Raw genomic sequence first — 21,949 nt, 5'->3', positions numbered from 1 at the left:
TGCTAGTGCGTGTGTCGAGTACTCGAAGTGAACACCCGAGTTTTCATGTTTTACAGTGTTCTGAGTTTTACGTTGGATGCATATCTAAATGCTTGTGGTGACAGGTTGGAAGCGTGTATGAATGTTTAAAGTTACAGGTTGGAAGCTGGAAGCGTGTCTGAAGGCTTGAGGTGACTTCTACATTGGATGCGTGCAGGAATGCTTACAAAGACGGGTCGGATGCGTGTCTGATGCTTATGGTGACTGAATTCGTTGTTGGTTCGCGTCTGAATGATTATCGTGACTTTTCTACGTCTGACTGCTTGAGGGGACTTCTACGTTTGTTGTGCGTCTGAATGTTTAAGGTGACTCCTACGTTAGATGCGTGTCTGGTTATTGAATGCGTGCCTGAATCATCACAGTGCCTTTTTTACGTTGAACGTGCGAGAGACCTTCAATACCCATTCACCAATATTGCATTAGAAAACACGTGGTACACATCTGACAAAAGAGGATACCATGAGCACGTGATAAAAAGTATTTCAATAGTACATCAGTGCCCCCGAAGGTTAGCCATTTTCGAAACTGGATCAATAGGACACTAATTGGGTCCATAATTATTCCTAGAACCGTAGTTTGTTAGTTTGTTGATCTCGCATCACCTTATCGTCTCACGGGTAGTCAGCTTGACAGCTGAAAGTGATTAACTCTATCACTGATGAACTTAAGGAGTGTTTAAGGTCATCATAAGATGACCTCCTCCCTCTTACACACCCAAATCTCCATCATGAAAGCTTGAAAGGTTATAAGAGCGTATCGTTATTCCTAAGAAAAAAGGAATTACAGAAAGAAAACTGAACGATATCGAAGTTCCGGGAAGTATCATTAACCAACAAGCTGCAGGAAGTAACGCGGATATTTCGTGTGTGCGCGCTCTTACGGGAAACCCTACCATTTACAGAATGCAGCTGGTGTTCGGGAGCATTGTCTTTATTACAAGTGAGTTGAAAACGATCATTACTATCATTCGTAGTGTATTTAAGCAGATAATAGTTTCGAGCGTAAATATTGATCTTAATTTTACTCCTAAATATTGGGTAGCCTTGAATAAACTGACATTACTCAAAAGCCATCTTTAGCTCGATCGGGATGCCACGAAATTTCACATGACCCGAAGCCGCGAGGAGAAAGGATTCAGTGAAAAAATATAATTACAAAATTCACCGATAGGAGGAAATTATGGCAATTCACGATGCTCAAAGACTTGCAATGGACAGAAGAATGGAGTCACGAAAAGTTCGTGTTCAGTGTACCAACCGTTCTTGTGGAAAAGAAATTGCGCGTCGTGCACAACATTCTCTGCAGCCGAATGGCATCACTTAAGGAATATTCATCTCAGCTCATGTTTAAATTATCTCCCAATGTTGCCCGCGAGGGTTCCGTGTAAACCTGGTTAAGATCCTCTGCTTTAAAAATCTTCCGACAGGTTGTATACGTGTATGAATGCTTATTGTGACTGATTTGTACAGATGGATGATGTTTAAATGTTTATGAAGACTGACACATATGCGTGTCCATAGGCGCCGCCTGAAGCCATTTGAGCCCCCCCCCCCCACGAATAAATTTTGTAAGTGGGCTGAGTCCCACACCCAATAACTTCTAAAAAAACAGTGAAATGCACCCTCCTTCTCCTGCGTACGCACTTGAGTCCCGTATGTACGGGACGACCAGCAACTTTCAACCCCCCCCCCCAATGTTTTCTTCATGTCAGCGCCTCTGTGCGTGTCTGAATGCTTATGGTGACTGACTTCTGCATGCGTGTCTTAAGGTTTAGGATGACTTTTCTACGTTGGAGGTGTCTGAATGGTGACCGACTTCCGCATTGAATGCATGCCTGAAGTTGAAGTCTCCTCTCTCTAATGGTGACTGACTTCTACTTTGATATACGTTCGAATGCTTGGTGTGTGCGCAGGGGCTCCATCTGAGGGTGAAATAAAATTTCCTATCTTACATTCATACAGAGGTGAATTTAACGGCGGGCGCATAGGACACGCGCCCGGCCCTCGAAAAACCCAAACTTCACACTTTTTTCCAATTTAAGGGGGCCCAATGTTTTCTCTCGCCTGAAATTGCACCCGAAGCCAGCGCCGTCTTAACGCATGGGCCCACCCGGGCACTGCCCGGGGGTCTCAAGAGAAGAGGGGCCTCACAAAACTGAAATCAGGTTGAATTTTTTTAGAATTTACAAGGTAGGGCCTAAGAAAAACCCCTTGGCCCGGGGGCCCATGATGCTCTTAAGACAGCACTGCCCGAGGCTTCAACCGACTAAAATACACTTTAATTGATAAAACCGAATTTGGCGTTTCTGTATCCTAGGCAGTGCATTTCTAAAATCTAAGCTACTTTTCGCGAATTTTTTTTATAACGTTATCACCACGTTATTTCCATATATTTATAATTCCCACCACTTACGCCACCTACTGGAAAATTTTTGAACCATTTCTTCGCTTAAGCATTCTTTTCCTATAAATTCATTCATTCCCCACCCCTTCCCCCCCCCCCCAAAAAAAAGAAACAATTCGTCAAATTCCGGTCGCTAGATCCAACTTCACATGGCTTTCGATAGTGTCAGCTTAATCAACCAGCTAGAGCACTAGCTGGTATTGGCTTAATCACACCCACCCAGCACACGCGTGACAGCTCGCGAAACGTCTTGTAGTTGATATGATCATGTTCGCCATACCACGAAGCTAAAGAGATAAAAAATCCACTCCGTGTTGAAATTTTTCCTTTTGAATTGCAGGCGTTTTGCAACTGCTAGTGTTTGAAATTCCATCCACAGATGCGACGCTCGGTCTCTTCACCGAAGGTTTAGACTCGTTGCTTAACTTGAACCTGTTGAAGAACAAGAACAAGGAATGCAATCCGACTGGTTTATTGTGTCAGTGTGGCAAGACCAGGAAGTCCATCACTGTAGCCATAGCACAGTAAGTTTTCCTTTCTTTTCTACTAGAGACCTCTAATATCCTCAATGTAAAAAGAGGATATCGAAATACACAGGGTAAACGACCACTCTACCGCACAATTATTATTATTACAGTCGAATCCCATTATAACGAACTCCAAGAGACCGGAGAAATCACTTCGTTATAGAGGAATTCCAGGGAGAGGAGAGTATAGAGGAATTCTTATTTGGAGGGTCAGAAAAGTGTTCGTTAAAACGAGTATTTCGCTATAACGGTATTCGTTAAAACGGGATTCGACTTTATTATTATTTTCTATTACAATTTATCCAAAGATCCCTCGGTTAAGAAGCCTACTGAGAGAGTAGGATGACTATTATGCGCCTTGCAATTTACGGTAACTTTCCGCATTTTTTTCCGGTAAAATACATTTTAGCAGTAGACCTCCATTTCTCATTCATTGGCAATTACCTGAACAATTATGGAAATAATTGGAATTGCAACTGTAGCAAATTACAGTGATTTAGCTGACAATTGTTGGCTACTTTTTTGGCAGAAATCGGTGATATCCCGATCGGTGATTTTATACTTAGATTATGATTTTCTAGTTGTTGTGATTGTAATGTATATTTTGTAATGTATGCTTTTTATGAATAAATTGCCAGAGGTATCCAGTCCGTGAGGACAATGAGCCGATCTTGTCATATGGCGATGTGGCCTAGGCATATTTCGGTTTGGCGGTGATATCCCGTGTTTAGGATCATAATTTCGCGTATTTTTCGTAATTAAATATGGTCAAGAGAATTGAAAACAAATACGCATAGCGCCGGGAGCACAAGCGTTTCGGGAAAAAACTAATTCCTTGCGAGAAATTTTTCTCCTCTCAATAAAACTTCGCACCGGAAAGTCATGATTTGAGGAGTTCAAATAGCTTGCCATTCCCGAAGCTGGAATATAAAATACCGATTCGGGTTTAGTATTATTTTAAGTTGGGCATGCAGATTTTTTGAATTGTCTACCCTGCCTTCAACACGATACTTACATCACATGAAACACTCGGGCATTAGTCATTTTCACTTCAAAATATGGAAGACAGGTGGCAGCACTTACATAACACGAAACAAGCATAACTCTGACAATATAAATACATTAGGGCCAAGCATATACACGCGCAAAACACGTTGCAGGTGCATGTGCGGCTAATAATACTCTTTTTGTGAACTTTTTCAGCTGCACGATACTTTGTCCGTGAAAAATCAAAAGAAGTCAGTTGCCCCCCCCCCCCCCTTATCCATAAACCTGCCTAATTTGCAAAGGATTCCCCACAAAAGTGTCGGTTAAGGGAATAAAAGAGGTATTGTGCCAAAAAAAAACAAAAACCGGTTACTACGGTGGATGAAACTGTATTTCCTTTGGATATCTCCACTATCCGGCCTAGTCTATGACGCCATGACATTGCCAAATCATTGGAGTTGTCGCCAAACTTCGCCAAGTTTATTGCCAATTCGGCGAGATCTACAGGCGAATGATCATAATTTTCATTTTTATATAAGATACAGACTATTTCCAGGAGGAAAAATGACATAATAAATAATAAATAAGAACTATTTGCATAATTTTCATAATAATATTTATATTCTTGGATTTTTTTTTGATTTTTTTAAAAATAAATTTTTAAAACGTACAGTACAGTACATAACAAACATTTACATTATATATACCGTACATTTATGTATAAAGTACATTACATTTGTGTATAAAGTACATTACATTCATGTATGAAGTACATTACATTCATGTATGAAGTACATTACATTTATGTATAAAGTACACATTTACGTATAAAGTACATTACATTTGTGTATAAAGTACATTACATTTGTGTATAAAGTGCATTACATTTGTGTATAAAGTGCATTACATTTATGTATAAAGCACAGGCCTGTACCAACAGGTCACTAAATATGAATAGGAGTGGTTTTGGGTATTAAAATAATGTTTTTGATGGTAAGGTGCGGTTAGGAAGTGAGCATTTATAACTCCGGCTTATCCGGCGTATCTGTGATTATTCCGCCACATTAGGGCGGATACTCCGGATTATTCTGCATACGATATTATAGGACTCTACTTGCGCCAACAGGTTCCATTCCCCTGAACGACCAGCTCCGTTGGACATCTTCGCAAATGATGCAGACTTGGGGCAGTGACCTACGGTCTCTCTACGTCGAAAGACCACCGCTTTGCACTACAACTACTACTGTTACATTGCACATGCACCCAGTGCCGTAACCAGCCATTTGTGTGCCCTGTGCAAAAAATTTGCATTTAGGTCCTTTCTGGAGGGCCCCCGCCCTTTCAAGTGGGACCCTGTGCGGGTGCACCTGTTGCACTGCATGCACCTCGTAAATATTCCCTGAAGAACTTGTAACGAATTAGTAGATGTCTATACCTAAACGTGAAGCGTGTTTCTGAAGAATGCCCCTGCTATGTGTTCCAGAACTGCTACCTTCTTGAATTCGGTAGGTTATTTCGCCTGTTGTATTACGCGCGAGTTTTTCAAATGTTGTACGCCTGATTGTTTCCTATTGGCTCAAAAAACACCGATTGATACTGAAGAAATGGCATGTTGGCAAAAAGTGCTTGATGTCTATGGAGATTTACATACTTTGAAGACTATGAATGATTTTCTGAATCATTTACCGTATACTTTTCCGATTCCGACAAATCAAAAAACGGCAATGACTTCTTTTTGACCACCTTATAAACACAAGACTGATTAAGAAAATGATTCTCCGTAATTATGTCGATGAGAGACCATTGATGGTCGTTACGTAATTAATCATAACGGTATACACCCCAATGCGCGTGTGATTCCTTTGTTCGACCCTCATCAGGGCGTGCTTCCTAACATTGTCCTCTGGGATTTTCCCCCCTCGGACCTTGTTATATGATAATTCTATTTTTCTTCTTCTTCCATAATTAACGTAAAATATGATGATAATTTTCCCTGTTATCTCGGTTCATGAATAATTCATTCATGGGCCGAGAGCTTTAGCAACAACCGCAATAACGACTTCCCCATGATATCTCTGCGGTTTTCCACGGGTTGCGAGTTGAGGGCCAGCATTTCAATGAGTTTGACATTAGGTCACACGTGGTTCTGAAAATACCTAGTTATTACCATATTGTATGTATTTTTTTCCATTTTTATAGGTTGTGTCTTATTTTATTTAATACTATATTTATTTACAGCGTGTGTGTGTGAGAGAGAAAACAAAACTACCTGAAAATGATTTTTAAAAACAAATTGGTATTCGTATTTTGGTGAATGATACCAGAGGGCGCCCGCCATCATAATTTGGAGAGGAGTCACAAATTCAGAAAACTTGAGTCTCTGACCCTATTCATAGGAGGAACCTTTTGATGTCTGTTTTGTTGGGGGGTTTGCGGAAAATTCACCGACAATTCACCACCGTGCAAATTCACCGACCAACAATTTATCTATGGGAAATTCACCGACAACGGTGAGTGACATTCGACACGAGTCAGTAAGCCAGTAAGTGAGAGAGGAATGACAGAGTGAGTAAGTCAGTAAATGATACAGTAGTTAGTGAGTGAGTGACAGAGTGATTAGTGTTAGGAGTGAGCAAACTGAAGTGAGAGAGAGAGAGTGGCAGAGTGAGCGATCTGGTGGGTTAGTGAAAGAATGAGTGACCTGGTGAGTTAGTGATAGAATAAGCGATCTAGTGAGTTGGTGACAGAATAAGCGACCTGGTGAGTTAGTGATAGAATGGGCGACCAAGTTGGTGAGTAAGCGAGTGAGAGTGAGTGACCTAGCTAGTGAGTGAGCGACCAAGAGATTGAATGTGAAACAGAGTGAGCGACCTGGTGAGTTAAATTAGTAATATGGAAAACACTATTCTAGAGCCCATTCGTTCACTCACTGACTTATTTGCTCACTCACACCAACGCACTTGCTCATTCACTGACTCATCAGATCACTCACTGGCACATTACCTCACTTGCTCATTCGCTTACTCACTGACGCATTAGCTCACTCTCTGGCTCATTTGCTCACTCGTATATTCACTCGTTCATTGACTCATATCGAACTGTGGTCAGTGAATTTTCCGTGCGATGAATTTTCCATTCTGTGAATTGTTGGTTTGTTGGTCAGTGAATTTTCCGGACACGGTTTTGTCGCAGCACCCGTTGAAGTCAGTCAGTCAGGCTCTGAATACTGAGGCAATCTTGTAGACTGAATCTATGCAATATGCCTTCAGATCCTATCATGTACATGGTATTTTCGTTGAAATATTTATATTACAATAAATACATTTGAGTATATTTTTTTGCAATTAATTCTACTGCGATCAACGTGACTGTATCACATTTAAGTGTGTCTGTCTGTCTGTGTGTGTGTGTGTGCCCATTTCAGCTTTTAGAAAACGCGTTTTTGGGTACTGTATTTGCACTTAGTATTTCATATATTGATTTATACATTTTCCAAAATTACATACGATGTCATCTCAATTAATTTTGTCTTAATAATTATCCCCCAATTATTGTACTTTATGGGAGTATGCCCCGCGGTGTGTAAAAAAAAAAACCCTTTAAATACGGGCATTTTTTACCTCAACGTCGAGATTCTGAACCTTTTGTGTTTCACGAACCCTTTGTACCTATGAAATGAAGGCCACGGACGACCCACCTTCTACCAAGAACATGAAGGCCATGGACCCTTTTCGATAAAAAATAAAGGTCACGGACGAATTGAACAAAAAATATAAATAAATAAAAGCCCCCGCACCCTTGATACCAAGAAGTATCAGGGGTGCGGTAAACCATATCTCCTCTATCTATATCAGTAATTCCCAACGTGTGCGTTGACGCCCCCTTGGGGGCGATGGAATGTTCCAGGGGGCGGTAGAAGCTACGGGTATACCATGGGATCCTATGGATTAGATTGCGTTTGGGGGCGATGGGGAGAAAAAAATTGCTGAAGAAGGGGGCGATGGGACCAAAAAGGTTGGGAAACTATGATCTATATGAAGGCCCTGAACCCCTTTTATACCAAAAAATGAAAGTCACGGACCCATTGTACCAAAAGAAAAAAAAAAATAACGGGCCCGTTGGCCAATAAAAAATCACGGAAACTTTTTGTACCAAAAAAATGAAAACCACAGGCTTCATGTACCAGTAAGATGAAAGGCACGGACTTCCAATACCAAAAAAAAAAAAAAAAAAAAAAAAGGCCACGGACCCCTTTCACCAATAGGCTATTCACTCCTTGTACCGAAAAAAAAGAAAGCCACGACCCCCTTGAACCAAAACGATGGAAACGGAAGACCCTTTTTACCCATAAAAATAAAGGCTACGGAAACCTTGTATCAAAAAAATGAAAGTTATGTACCCCTTGTATCAAAAACAATGAAAATTATGCACCCCTTGTATCAAAACAATGAAAGTTATGTAACCCTTGTATCAAAACAATGAAGGCCATTGTCTCGTATTGAAGTTCCTTATTTAAGGAGGTACGCAAGGAAATTGTGGGTGCATGGTGAGCTGTATATTCATGATATATATTGAGGACTAGGGGGGCTAGACTACGAACAAAAATTATTGAGGAGCTTCAAGTAAATACGCGCTGATTCCGGCCACGGAATTCCATTTTGCCGTTTCGAAATCGAAAGTCACATCTCGTCGAATGACCGACCCGCCATTCTATTTTTAATCTGCCAATACAACAACCCATCATCACATTTACATGATCGTTATTATTACGCGTTATTGCTCTCCGATTAAAACATCGTGATCCAAAAAAACTGTTCAAGAGCCAATTAGAACGTCGATCCGATGATGAATAATGATGTCCAAGAAGCGTCTGCGTGACCATGACCTTGGGGATTTCTCTCTCTTTTCTCTTCTTTCTTGTATTATAACCGGCTTTTTTTTGTTTTCTAAGGGGGATTATTTTCCATTTTTGCTTTCATGTCGTCGCGCAGTTTCTTTGATTTGTGTTGGCTTCGCACGCGCGGAAGCATTTCTGTATCCACCATATCTCCTTTTTTCATCTTTTTTCCATGTTCACAAAGACAGAGAAATGATTCTCCCATATTTATCTCTTGCGATATAACAAGCACAAAATTCAATCGGTGAGACACCATACGAGACACAATAGTGGAAAAAACCTGTTCGTTTCCTACGCGATACCATAATTTTCCGCAGTGAATCTTCTTGTGGAATTTCCATGTGAAACGTGAATCATTATAATCATATTATTATTTAAGGGGAATGCATTTTCTTATTAATGTGATATTGTGTGTGCACTCGGAGAGAAAAGAAAAAAATCCATGCGAGTCATGGGTCTTCCGTTTTTTGACCCATGTTGTTTGAAGACAATGTGATGAGATGGGAGTTGGTTCTTTGAGTCATACCTGATAACGTCTGGAGCGATTCCCTCCCTGATGTTGTAAGGTCAGATTTCAGTGTGAACTGGTTCCTCTTCGGACATGGCCAGTGCTGGGAAGATTTCCCTTGTAGGTTTCACTTCACTGTTTGTGCTGTGTAAGTACCGTTCTGATATAATTTTCTTTCAAATTGAATGATTAGCGAGGGGATTCATGATAATCATTGTAAAATGTACTTCTCATAAATTTTGGATTTAAAGAATTAAAAAAAGAAGAAATTTTTGAAAAAGAAATTGGAATTTACAGTTTGATTTTTTAAATTATATGTTTAGTGATAATTTGCTATGAAATTTTTGTAATTTGCGCAAATTTAGTCATTAGGTAAAACTAAGTTGACGCATGAAATTCAGTGAGAAAATTTGGAATGATGAATTTGAAACATTCCTATTGTTTTGAGACGGGGTTCTTAACCATTTGTGATCCACGGACCTTTTGTGCCAACAAGATGAAGTCAATAAACCACTTGCCCCTATGGAATGAAGGCCACTGGCTCGTTTACAAAATAATATTCAGTGCATAGCAATGAAATAATTGTTTAGCTTACCGGAGGCGGAATTATGGCTTTGCTGTCTGTGGGGTATTCAAATTTTGCCGACCTGGACTATAGCCCGCTCAGCTGCCCACCCTCGTCCTGCGTGATACACCACTGAAGCCTACAGAACCCCCTGAAGTCTCTCCAAAGATTCCATGAAGTTTTCAAACCCCTGTTTTAAAGAAAATGAAATATCACATCATAGAACAAGGGTTCTTGATCTTTTTTAGCTGGAACCCAACGTGGTAAACTTCATGAACCATGATTGATTTTCCTTGAAATTAATGAAACCAGTGTCGCAATAAGTGCATTTATAACAGGACTGTACGACCCATCAAGGAAGTCCCCCTCGACCCAAATTCAGTTGCCCTCCCCCGTCCCCCATTAGGTTGAGAAACCCTGTACTACAAGGGTGCTATACCTTTTGGAGAGTACGGGCCACTTCCGAGCCACTTACTTGGTTTAATAAACCATCGCGGCCGCCATCGAATAAAATGTCCTGTGATTTTGAATGATTTTTATATTTTATATTTGTATAGTGAGAAAATTTTCTAGGACCAGAACTAACGTAATTTTTTTACTAGGCTGTTCTAGTTGTGGTGCGATTTTAACCGTAGGCCCGTTCGAGCCTATAGTGGAAGTTACATAGGAAGGACTCCTCTGTTGTCTCTCATCAGCACTTTTTTACCAAAATTGGGTTCAAGGTCACGGGCCACATTTGACCCACCGGCCGTGAGTTGAACGTGTATGCTGTACTAGAATGAGACCGCTTGGTAGTAAGCGGTCCTGCAATCCCGGGACCAGGTTCTTACAGAGGTCCCCATTTCTGTGGTAGATTTTTATGGTTATGAAACCAAACAAGATTGTTCCAGGCCATTGGCGTACGCAAAGGGGGGGGGGGGGGTTTGGGGTTCTAACCCTTCCCTCCGAGCCAAGATTATAGTGTTATTTTGCAGGACAAAACGTAACCCTCCAGAAGGAACAAAAATCTGAACCCCCCCCCCCCTCGAGAAAATTCTGCGTACGCCTATGTTCCAGGCAAAAGGGACAATAAAAGAAACTACCTAAGTGAAAGAAATGAAGAACACAGTCCCTAATGGCTCCAAATATACTGTACAGAATAAATTCATTGGTAAAGGCAGTGGTTCGGAAACTTTCGCCACCCGCGGCTTCTTTGCCTTAGTCACTGTTAATCATGACTCCCTAGAAATGTCTCGAAAAGAACCACTTCGTAGCATTCAATCGGCATCCATCATTATGGTCAGCTCACTGCGACTCTCCCCAAAAACGTTGGCGACACCCCTGGGATCCGCAACGCACACTTTGAGGAAACACTGGGTTAAAGTATGAAGTAGCGACTTCAGTGCGCCACCTAACCTATTTTTATTTGATGGCACAGGAAAGCATTTCGTACACATATTTTGGTTTTCAAATTAAAGGATTATGATAATTTTGATTGCTGATATTTATTAAAATTTCCGGATACACCCATCCTTCGGGAACGCTTTGATATCTCTCTCTGAGATGTGAAGTGGGGTGTGCCCGGTCCTTCAATGTTGATACGGCTCTTTTCTTTCTCCTATAATATTATTATTTTTGGAGTTGATTCCATCGTGTTTGTGTGTGTGATTTCTTGTAGGTTCTTTGTTCGCTTCGTCTAGTCAAAGTATTCTGCTGAGGAAAATTACCCTTGGATTGGAATTGTTGAAAAAGGAGGCCGCGGACTGCGAGCTCGGCACCCTGTCATGTCCATGCGGTTCCTCGGGTCGCTTGTACGCGATCAAAATACCCCAGTAAGTACGTAATGCAAAATACAGTACACACTCGCATACACACAAACAACACACTCATTAACAACGATTTTATGTCTAATTCAAAAGGAGATGAATGACATAGACATTGATTTTCTCGTTAGAGGTTTTTGTATAAAAATTTATGTTACAGAGAAAATAGCGTATAAACGTATAAACCGGGAGTTCTTAACTTATGTGCTCCACGGACCCTTTGTGATGATAAAACGAAAGAGATAGGAATCTCCTTGAGGAAACCTCTGAAACCCCCCCCCCCTCCCGAACTAGGGCCGGCGCAAGACATGAGGCGACGAGGCAGCCGCCTAGGGCGGCATGATTACAGCGGCGGCACTTTTTACAACAGATTTATTACGACGGTGTTTCCACTCTCCAAAATGTTGACACATCGAAATAATTTAGAAGGGAAAGTGCGAGTGAATATAAATCAGCGCAGGGAAATGCAATACTTTATGCTTTTTCAATGCTTACTTCAACTCAACACAACTCCTTTCTTGCACTTCCAAAAAGTGCCACCTATCTCTAGAGAAGCTGGTTCCTGAAGAAAATACTTGTTCATCTTTCAGCCAACACCATACGTACCAGAAGAATCGGGGTCCGACATAATTTTCACCAGATGTGATTAAATTTTTGTTTTTCACACTATAATTTATATTGGGGGGGGGGGCGTGAAGATGCTGATCTGGGGACCCACCAATATCTCAGCCTAGAACCCCTACTACGGGATGTAGAGCTATGGGTCTCCGTGACGTGCCCGGTTGAACTCATGGTAAGGATTCACGAGGTTGGAGCTCTGTCAGTCAATTGGGTGGCATGTTCAGGAATCGAAAGCTTTGATTATAACTACCCACCAGAAGAAAAGCAGCCCCACCATGACTCTGACATATGGCTTTAACTGAAATAATCATGACACTGTCGTTGAATCATAGGGTGCTTATCTGAGTTGTCGGTGAATATCTCTTAAGCATGAAATCAAGCATCTATCCTCAATGGTTTAAGTGAATACTATGACCCCAACAAGGGTAGGGATAGTAGGGCTCTATCACGGAACCCGAGACAATGTTTTTACCGTATGAATTAATTCACTATAGGGAGTCCCCCCCCAAAAAAGATTTCAGTCCTGGGGATGGGAAGTAACTCCATGATGGGGGGGGGGGGGGTGATGAGCATCAAGATTCCCGCAGTAAAAAGGAAAAACGTTGTTCCTACATGAAATGTGCTCTTTAATTTTGTTTTTTTCAGATGGAAGGGGGAACATTACTTTTTATTTCACCTGCACAGACCTGTTTCTTTTTTCTTTGCTCACAGAATTTCGATATCTGAGCGGAATGATGACATAAAAAAAATGCTGCCTTATACAATGTAGGGAATTTTTTTTCTGCTCACCAAAAAAAAAAAAAACTCTGTGTACACGTAAGCATTCTCAGACTCTAAACGTCCATATTTTGTAAACTTGTTCGGCATGAAAAAATGGTCCCTTTCTTGGGCACTTTTGTCCATAATAAATAAACGGGTTAAAATAAAATTTCATCAGCAAAAATATGCCTTTTAGAAAATATTGACAACAATTATACAGTATATAATTAAATACATGTGAGAAAGACATCAATGAAGTAGAACCCCTTCTGACACCTGTCAAACAAAACTGTTACAATTCTTCGATTGCAATTAACAGTCGGATTTTGATTAATTGGCCACGTGAAAAAAAACAAGTTCATATGATACTAAGTATATACATAATACAGTGATTCCCAATGTGGGCGAAGGCTGTGGGGGGAGGGGCAATGCTTCTCTCCACGTTGCTCAATGATATGAGCCATTGCCTTTCATTTTTCTGGCTTTTCTTGTGTAAGTTGAAAAATATCAAGTCGATTCTTGGAACCCCCAGGTGAAGAAGTGGGAGGCCTATAAGCCTTCTTCTCTGGGGGTGGGGGGGGGGAGAGAAAACTCCCTTTTTTTTTATGCCAGGATTTTTAATTAAGTATTTTGTAAGCCTTTTTGGTTTGTAAACAGCCGCAAACCGGAAGGGTTATATCGGGTTTCATTTTCTTTCCTTTAACATCACAAGGACGTAGAATAATTATCTTGTTTATGACCGCACATTTTGGTTTTGCTATTTTTCCGTTAACTTGGATATTGTTGGGAAAGGTCATGGGCCATTCAAAAAATCTTGTTAGACATTCTTGTAGTCAGAAAGGTTTTTATCGCCCATCCGCTGAAGTAAAATAAAGTTAAGAAAATAAATATGAAGAAATAATTTGTGAACTGGCAAATAAATAAATAAATGGGAGAAATAATATGCGGCCCTGTGCGTAAAAAATCGATAAGCGGAAGTGTTAGTCTGAGGACCGGGGAAAATGGAAAAATTTGAGGGATAATATGGACAGGAAAAAAATACATAATTGGGAAAAAAGTTCTCCTGTTCACCTGTGCAGTTTCTGCGGACCGGCAAAAACTGAACAGGAGAAAAACTGAATAAGGGGAAAAATACGTGTATTGGCAAAAAAAAAAATTAATAATAAAATAGTTTGAGGACAGTTTAAAACACAGTAGAAGACATTTTTTTTTATAAATAGAGGTAACTTGCGAACTAAAAAATAGATAAATAAATGGTGGAAATAATTTTGCGGAAGGCAAAAAATAAATTAGAGAACTAATTTTTGAAGGCCGATGAAAAATAAATAAATGGGAGACATGGCATTTGAGGACCGAAGAAAGTACAATAAATGGGAGAAATAATATACGCGGGCCTGTAAAAAAAATTAACAAATCGGGGAGTTAGTGTTAGTTTAAAGACCGAGAAAAAATGAATAAATGGAAGGGATAATTTAAGGACCGGGAAAAATGAATAAATGGAAGGGATAATTTAAGGACCGGGAAAAAATGAATAAATGGAAGGGATAATTTAAAGACCGGGAAAAAAATGAATAAATGGAAGGGATAATTTAAGGACCGGGAAAAATGAATAAATGGAAGGGATAATTTAAAGACCGGGAAAAAATGAATAAATGGAAGGGATAATTTAAGGACCGGGAAAAAATGAATAAATGGAAGGGATAATTTAAGGACCGGGAAAAATGAATAAATGGAAGGGATAATTTAAGGACCGGGAAAAAATGAATAAATGGAAGGGATAATTTAAGGACCGGAAAAAAATTAATAAATGGAAGGGATAATTTAATTACCGGGAAAAAATGAATAAATGGAAGGGATAATTTAAGGACCGGAAAAAATTAATAAATGGAAGGGATAATTTAAGGACCGGAAAAAATTAATAAATGGAAGGGATAATTTAAGGACCGGGAAAAAATGAATAAATGGAAGGGAATGATTTTGGGGGCAGGTAAAAAAAATAAATGAATGGGAGAAATAATATGTGGACCTGTAAAAAATTAATGAATGGGAGAGTTAGTCTGAGGATAAATGGGACGGACAATTTGAGGACCGGCAAAAAATGAATAAATGGGAAAAACAATTTAGGAACCGGTAAAATGTTAATAAATGGGAGAAAAACATTTGCGGACCGACAAAAATTTTTTTTAATAAATTGGAGTAATATAAAATGACAGAAATAATTTTGGTATCAGAGTAAAAAATAAATAAATGAGATAAATAATTTATACGGCAAAAAAAAAAAAAAAAAATTGGAGAAATAATTTGAGGACCGGCAAAAATTAAATAAATAAGACGAATAATTTATATACTAATGGGAGAGAAATTATGAAAAAAAAATAAATAAATGGGAGAAATCAGAAAATAAAACAGAAATCAAGGAATAAATAAATGGGAAAAATAATTTAAGAACCAGTAAAAATTTAAGGACCAGTAAAAACTTGAAACAATTTGCGTACAGACAAAAAAAAGAAATCAATAAATGGCAGAAATAATTCAAGCATCGTCGGAAAAAATAATTTGAGGACCCGCAAAAAATAAATAAATGAGGGAAAAAAATTGCCGCAAAATCATAAATACAGTCAAACCTCGTTAATGAGTCACTCTTGGGAGAGCAAAAATATGACTTAATAAGCGGAGTGACTCGTTAAACGGAGTAAGCCATAGCTGTGCCAATTCCTGCCTGAGGACAATTGGGACTTCCAAAAAGTGATCCGGTAAGCGGAGTGACGTGTTAACCGGGTGACGCACTAACGAGGTTTGACTGTATATGGACAGAAATATAATATTTAATTAAATCCAACATTATGCAGCTATATGAACTGGGTGAAACGTTTCGCGGACCGCCGGTAGGAAATTCTTACGGACCGTACCGGTCTGCGAACCGATGGTTTAAGGACTTCTCAATGTTTCTTCTCAATTGGATAAAAGATTGATTATTATTATTTCTATTCACCCACAGATGTAAAGTTATCCACAGATGGAAGACGAGATGCCGTCCGTGCGACAAGATGACGGCGGACAATATATGTCCTTTGTTCCAGTTCTGCGCGGATTGCAGCGCGGAAGCTGGCAATCGTTGCGCGAAATGTCCCAGGAACAGATACGGGGACTGGTGTGAAAAAGGTGAGTGTTGACATTTACTTTTATATCAGTTGCAAAATTTTTGGATACATATCTTTTGGGCCATGCCCCCCACCCCCCTAAACATGGGAAAGGTGGCTTGCAGGTTTAAAGCCCAGACGTCCAAGATAAGTCCAATTATTTTGTTATTTTTTACACTGTAGAATGTACTGCGGTGGGAACCGCAAAAAATCAGCCTATGGGAGGGATTCCCCAAAGATTCCAGTACAGCATTTAAAAAAACGATAGATTCCAACAATAATTTACTTTGATAGGTTCATAGTATTGTTGCATAATTTATTGCATTGTTGCTTATCTGAAAAAAATGCATTGTTGTTTATCTGAACGAAAAATGCATTGTTGCTTATCTGAACGAAAAAATGCATTGTTGCTTATCTGAACGAAAAAATGCATTGTTGCTTATCTGAACGAAAAATGCATTGTTGCTTATCTGAACGAAAAAATGCATTGTTGCTTATCTGAACGAAAAATGCATTGTTGCTTATCTGAACGAAAAAATGCATTGTTGCTTATCTGAACGAAAAAATGCATTGCTGTTCATGTTTATTGCATTGTTGTTTATTTGAATCAAAAATTTTATTATTGCTAATCCACCTATTGTTGCTTATTATCATTTGTTGCTTAGCTGAGTGAAAAAAAAATGCGATGTTGCTAATCTGAGTAAAAAATTAATTGTTGCTTATCTGAATAAAAGAATGCATAGACACTTATCTGAATCGAAAATTGCATTGTTGCTTGTCTGTCCAAAAATGAATCATTCCTCATCTGTCGAAAAATTTATCGTTGCTTATCCGAATTAAAATTTGCATCTTTGCTTATCTCAATCAGGAATTCATTGCTATTTATCAGAATCAAAAATTCATTGTTACTTATCAGAATCAAAAATTCATTGTTACTTATCAGAATCAAAAATTCATTGTTACTTATCAGAATCAAAAATTCATTGTTACTTATCAGAATCAAAAATTCATTGTTACTTATCAGAATCAAAAATTCATTGTTACTTATCAGAATCAAAAATTCATTGTTACTTATCAGAATCAAAAATTCATTGTTACTTATCAGAATCCAGAACTTACTGTCAATTACCAGAATCAAAAATTCATTGTTTGTTTTTGCTTATTTTATTTTAATTTCGGACCATTCCCATGGACGAAATAACGCACGTTTGAAGTCCCTTAGAAGCGTCGGAACTGTTTTATACTTTCGGGTACTCGGCCGTATGCTACAACAAAAACCTAACCTCCTCTTCAAATTTGTCCTAATTTATTTTGACAAAAATTCGAGATAACAGTTACCCAAGGCCCTTAGCCTACGGACCATGCCGTGCGTTAAGACGATACCGTTATCTGCTCACATTGTTAGTTAGAATTTTGACAATGTATATGTGTATATATATATATATATATATATATATTATAAAATAATATCCGATTATTATTAATTAATTTTTAATGCTTCTATTTCCTTAAAGTGTGTGATTGTCAGAACGGTGCGGGATGTGACAAAAATGGCCGTTGCATTTGTACTCAAGGATATGAAGGCGAAAATTGTGAAATTGAGAAAGGTGACTGCATAATTATTATTATTTTTTTTAAATAATAAATAATCGATATCGAAAATCAATAATCGATATTTCCCCAAAATCGTTATTTTTGAAAATTGGTTATATATATATATCGTTTGTAATTAATAGGATGTCGAATACCAACGGGAATTAGGAGCCCGTTAGAAGCTGATTTCCGTCCGCCCGAGGCTCCTACCACTATAATCTACAGCTGCCCACCAGAATATGAGTTGAAAGGGGTCCAGGTCAGTACTTGTCTTCCAGACGGCGAGTGGGCAAGCCAGCCTCCGAAATGTTGTAGGTATTTTCTTAATTTATACGCACGCACGCACACACACACAATTTTCTCTGTTTTGTTTTGGGACAGGACCGAAATTAGATTTTCGGTCACCTGGGGGCAACAATGCACTTCGGCACCCCCTGTAGTGTGAATGAGTGGGTCGAAAGCTATGTGTCTAACCTGTTTTCATCCACGGTTTCCCTTTGGATACATTTTATAGTCTTTTCCGTGGCACCTACACTCATCCAGGAGTGACACCCTTTCCGTACATTGAATTGACTTATAGTGAATAAAAATTCCATATACACAATATGGTCGATCTTCGCAACCCCGGGCCAGGGCCGCAACTGGGGAGAGGAGCACGCGGGTCTCGTGCCCCGGGCACTGGACCAGCGGGGGGGGGGCAAATTTTATTCTCAAACCTTACCTTCAACATTACAAGGGGGACGCCAGAATGCGCACTTGCCCCGGGTGACCAAGCATCTAGTTGCGGCCCTGCCCTGGGCTACAGCTCAGTGAGCTTTCTTCTATGCAGAGTCGTCTTAGATTCATGAACCTTGGACAAAGTGATGTTCTGAGGTACCGTACTCAGTTTGAACAGGTTACACATTTTTTTTTTCAAACCGAGCTCATCGCAGGTCTATGGCCATGGGAAATTTACTACCTGGTGAGTTATGCCAGAAGTGTGTGTGTGTGTGTGTGTGTGTGTGTGTGTGTGTGTGTCAGATTTTTCAGTGCTGCCATCTATATTTCGGAAATGAAGTATGATGATTGAATATTTATACCGTTGTAGGCGTGTTGCTCTCTGTGGTGAGACTTTTTAACGAGGAGGTCGGCTCGCATTCGTGCCTCGAAATTTGAAACCGCAGAAAATCGACTTCAGTCAACCACCACTGTGACGCCGGTGCGGGGGACGTCGAACCCCGGGATCTCGCGATGCGTGTCCGTCACTATGACCACTCGACCACCACAGCGGCCAGCTTACACATTACATAATTACTCTCGAAAATGTACCAGATCTCGTCATGGACATGAGGCCTCTGGCCGTTATTGGGCCGGGGCCCCACGTATTTAGATGGCCCAATTTATATGGGCAGTTCAGCTGGATTCTGAAAGTATAGTCACACGTTTTTCAACTATATTTAACTTTAACTATGTACAAGAATAAGCGAAATAGAAAACGTAGTGTGAGGGTGAAAAAGAGAAATCTGACACTCTTTTGTTCACTTCACTATATTTACTTTCTATTATTTTTTTCTTTTTACGTTAACCGCTTCGCTTACAAGGTTTCGGATGTTTCGGACGATCTCTATTTGACGAATGGGCGAAAAATATGGTAACCTCGTTCTAACTACTATACTTAGCACGATAGAGAAAGGTAAGGAAGTTTAAGGGTGAAAAACAAATGAAAGAAAAACAGCATCATAATACATAAGTGCAGATAAGAATAAGCGATTGTAGTTAGGGGTCATTCAAGTATTACGTCAGCATCGAGGGGGGGGAGGGAGGGGGTTTCGGATTTGCTGACTTTTGATGACAAGGGGGGGGGGGATTTGAAGGTTGCTTACGTCATCAACCACCCCTTTTTGGAGATATGAAATATTCTAAGCTGCTGATGAAATTTCGCTGACGGGAGGGGGTCAAAAATGGCTGAAAATCTGCTTACGTAATACTTGAATGGCCCCCTTATATGAAGTAGATTTCTCTTTTCACCCTCACCGAACCAGTTCTCTTTTGCTCTTATTCGTATATAGTAGAAGGATATATCATATGTGGGGGTGGGGGGGAAGTCACTAATAATTGCATAGAAATAAAAGGAAGGTAGAAAAAAAGAAACTTCGTATAGAGGTACAACAAAACTTGACGGTGATAAGAGAGGAAAGAAAACAGAGAGAGCTTGTTGACTTCATTCCAAAGGCGTTTGGATGCAATATTACGTCCTTAATCGTTAAGTGGTTAAGACAAGGTTACCAGATTTATCGCCGCTTTGTCAAATAGAGGTCAACCAAATTTGTTGCCAAAAGCTTGTACGGGATACATTTGGCGGCTGACTTTGATTTGGAGCCTGTGCCGTCTCATCAACACGGTTATCTTTCCATTTGATTTTTACCGGCGGCTTCTTTAGAATACAACATATACGGGAAAACTGACTGTGTGTGTGTGAAGAGATATTGACGTTTATGAAAGGAAAATTCATCTCTGCCCGCACGGGGACATGAACTCTGGTCTCGTTTGCCAGATGAGTCCGATAGGTTTTTCCCCCGTAGTGGTTCGCCTTTGGAATGTTCCAGCACCGTAAGGAGGCCATTTGGTCCAAAGTTGATAACAACGGGGCTAAATTAGGAGTTTGCATCTTCCCTTGAACGGAAGCTCGATGCACTGAATCCGCTTGAACCCCAAAAACCGTTCTAACGGTATCATGGGCACCCGGATAAAGACATTGAAAGAAATGTATTATAAAGAGGTACCGTGGGGATTATATCGGACTACAAGTGAGTACTTGTGTCGACCAATTTACATAACTACTTGAAAAATCATAGTACCGTACCAATTCTCATTATCTTGCAGGCTACCAGCGGATCCAGAGTTATGTGTGTCGGAAACAGGGCCGTCTTAAGAGCATCATGGGGCCCCCGGGCCAAGTGATTTTTCTGAGGCCCTTCCAGGAAAATCACAACCAGATCTCATTTTTGTGAGTCCCCCTTTTCTCTTGAGGCCACCGGGCCGTGCCCGGGTGGGCCCATACCTTAAGACGGCACTGGTCGAAAAAACTACTTGTTGTGCAGTTATGATTACAGTGCCCTGCATTTCACATGAAAAATCCATTTTCCCCCATATTATATATAGGGAAAATACATAACCCTTTGACCCTTTAACCAATAAAAAATCTCCAATCCAGTTCGGAGGTGTACATGCACCCTCGAATGGCTTATAGCGCATATCGCATCAAATCCGTCACACATTTCCGGCTGTTGGGAGCCCGGGAGGAACCAAATCCACTCGAACACCACCAAGTTGCTTGACATAATATCATGCATGATAATTTCCTCAAAAATCATGTCATCTTGTATCGTTGCAGTGGCGAAATGCGCTCTTCTAAGCGCGCCCGCAAATGGCCGATTGAAATACAACGGCAGCGAACTAGTCAGTGGCATCACTGCCGAAGTGACCTGTGACGTCAACTACCGTATTTCTGGTGAGAGCTTTCTCAGGTGCATGGATAATGGATCGTGGAGCGCCGAATTGCCCAGATGTGGTGAGAAGATTAAATTATTCTATCCATTGTTTAACAACAAAATTGTAAATTCGATAGCTATACATATTTATTGCATACACAGTGGAACTGGCATTCTGCCCGGACCCGGGACAAATACAGTTCGGGAAAAAGACCGCCGAAGCCGGGACAACTCCCAGCGGGCCGTATTACAATCAAGATGATAGAATATTTTACGAATGCGATAATGGATTCGAAAAAATGGGACCCGGTGAGATCATGTGTCTTTACGATGGGACGTGGTCCGAGACACCGCCATCTTGCGTCAAAGGTAAGAGTGAAATTTAAATTATTCTCAATCATGAAAAATGAATTCAATTTTGTCAATTTATTGTTTACAGGGTGTCCTATAAATACGTAATTTTTTTAAAGAAATCGTAAAAATTGAAAGAATCGGTACATTTTGAACGCGGTTCGTTAGAAAGTTATTCTTACGAGGGGAGGGGGGATGGTTTTCTTGGTACAGGGAAAAGTTTAAACTACTGCCGATAGAGGACGCTGCACGGAAGCAAATTTCAGAATACTGGACCTAAACCTTTT

The 21,949-nt window shown here is 40.0% G+C and overlaps 1 protein-coding gene across 3 annotated transcripts in view; it reads left to right on the top strand.

The window, feature by feature from the left end:
- The first annotated feature begins 152 nt into the window (after window positions 1-152).
- Window positions 153-21,949, top strand: part of LOC149083913 (clotting factor C-like) — a 36,723-nt gene continuing 14,926 nt past the window's right edge. The window contains exons 1-8 of one of the 3 annotated variants that reach the window (XM_089234287.1): window positions 933-978; window positions 2,783-2,966; window positions 11,584-11,737; window positions 16,107-16,270; window positions 17,763-17,855; window positions 17,985-18,152; window positions 21,215-21,391; window positions 21,474-21,680. In XM_089234287.1, the coding sequence (XP_089090413.1) occupies window positions 16,156-16,270; window positions 17,763-17,855; window positions 17,985-18,152; window positions 21,215-21,391; window positions 21,474-21,680 (760 nt within the window). In that variant the 5' untranslated portion in view covers window positions 933-978; window positions 2,783-2,966; window positions 11,584-11,737; window positions 16,107-16,155. Of the gene's footprint in view, window positions 979-2,782; window positions 2,967-8,947; window positions 9,510-11,583; window positions 11,738-16,106; window positions 16,271-17,762; window positions 17,856-17,984; window positions 18,153-21,214; window positions 21,392-21,473; window positions 21,681-21,949 lie in introns of those variants that run through there. The other 2 variants (XM_089234284.1, XM_089234285.1) reach the window with 2 other exon arrangements.

The sequence above is a fragment of the Pholcus phalangioides genome, unplaced genomic scaffold, assembly GCF_987345545.1.
Source record: "Pholcus phalangioides strain wild (caught in Gottingen) unplaced genomic scaffold, Ppha-v1.0 ptg000008l_1, whole genome shotgun sequence".
NCBI classification, from domain to species: Eukaryota; Metazoa; Arthropoda; class Arachnida; order Araneae; family Pholcidae; genus Pholcus; species Pholcus phalangioides.
The sequence above is the reverse complement of the archived record's forward strand: the minus strand, read 5'-3'. Positions and strand labels throughout refer to the sequence as shown.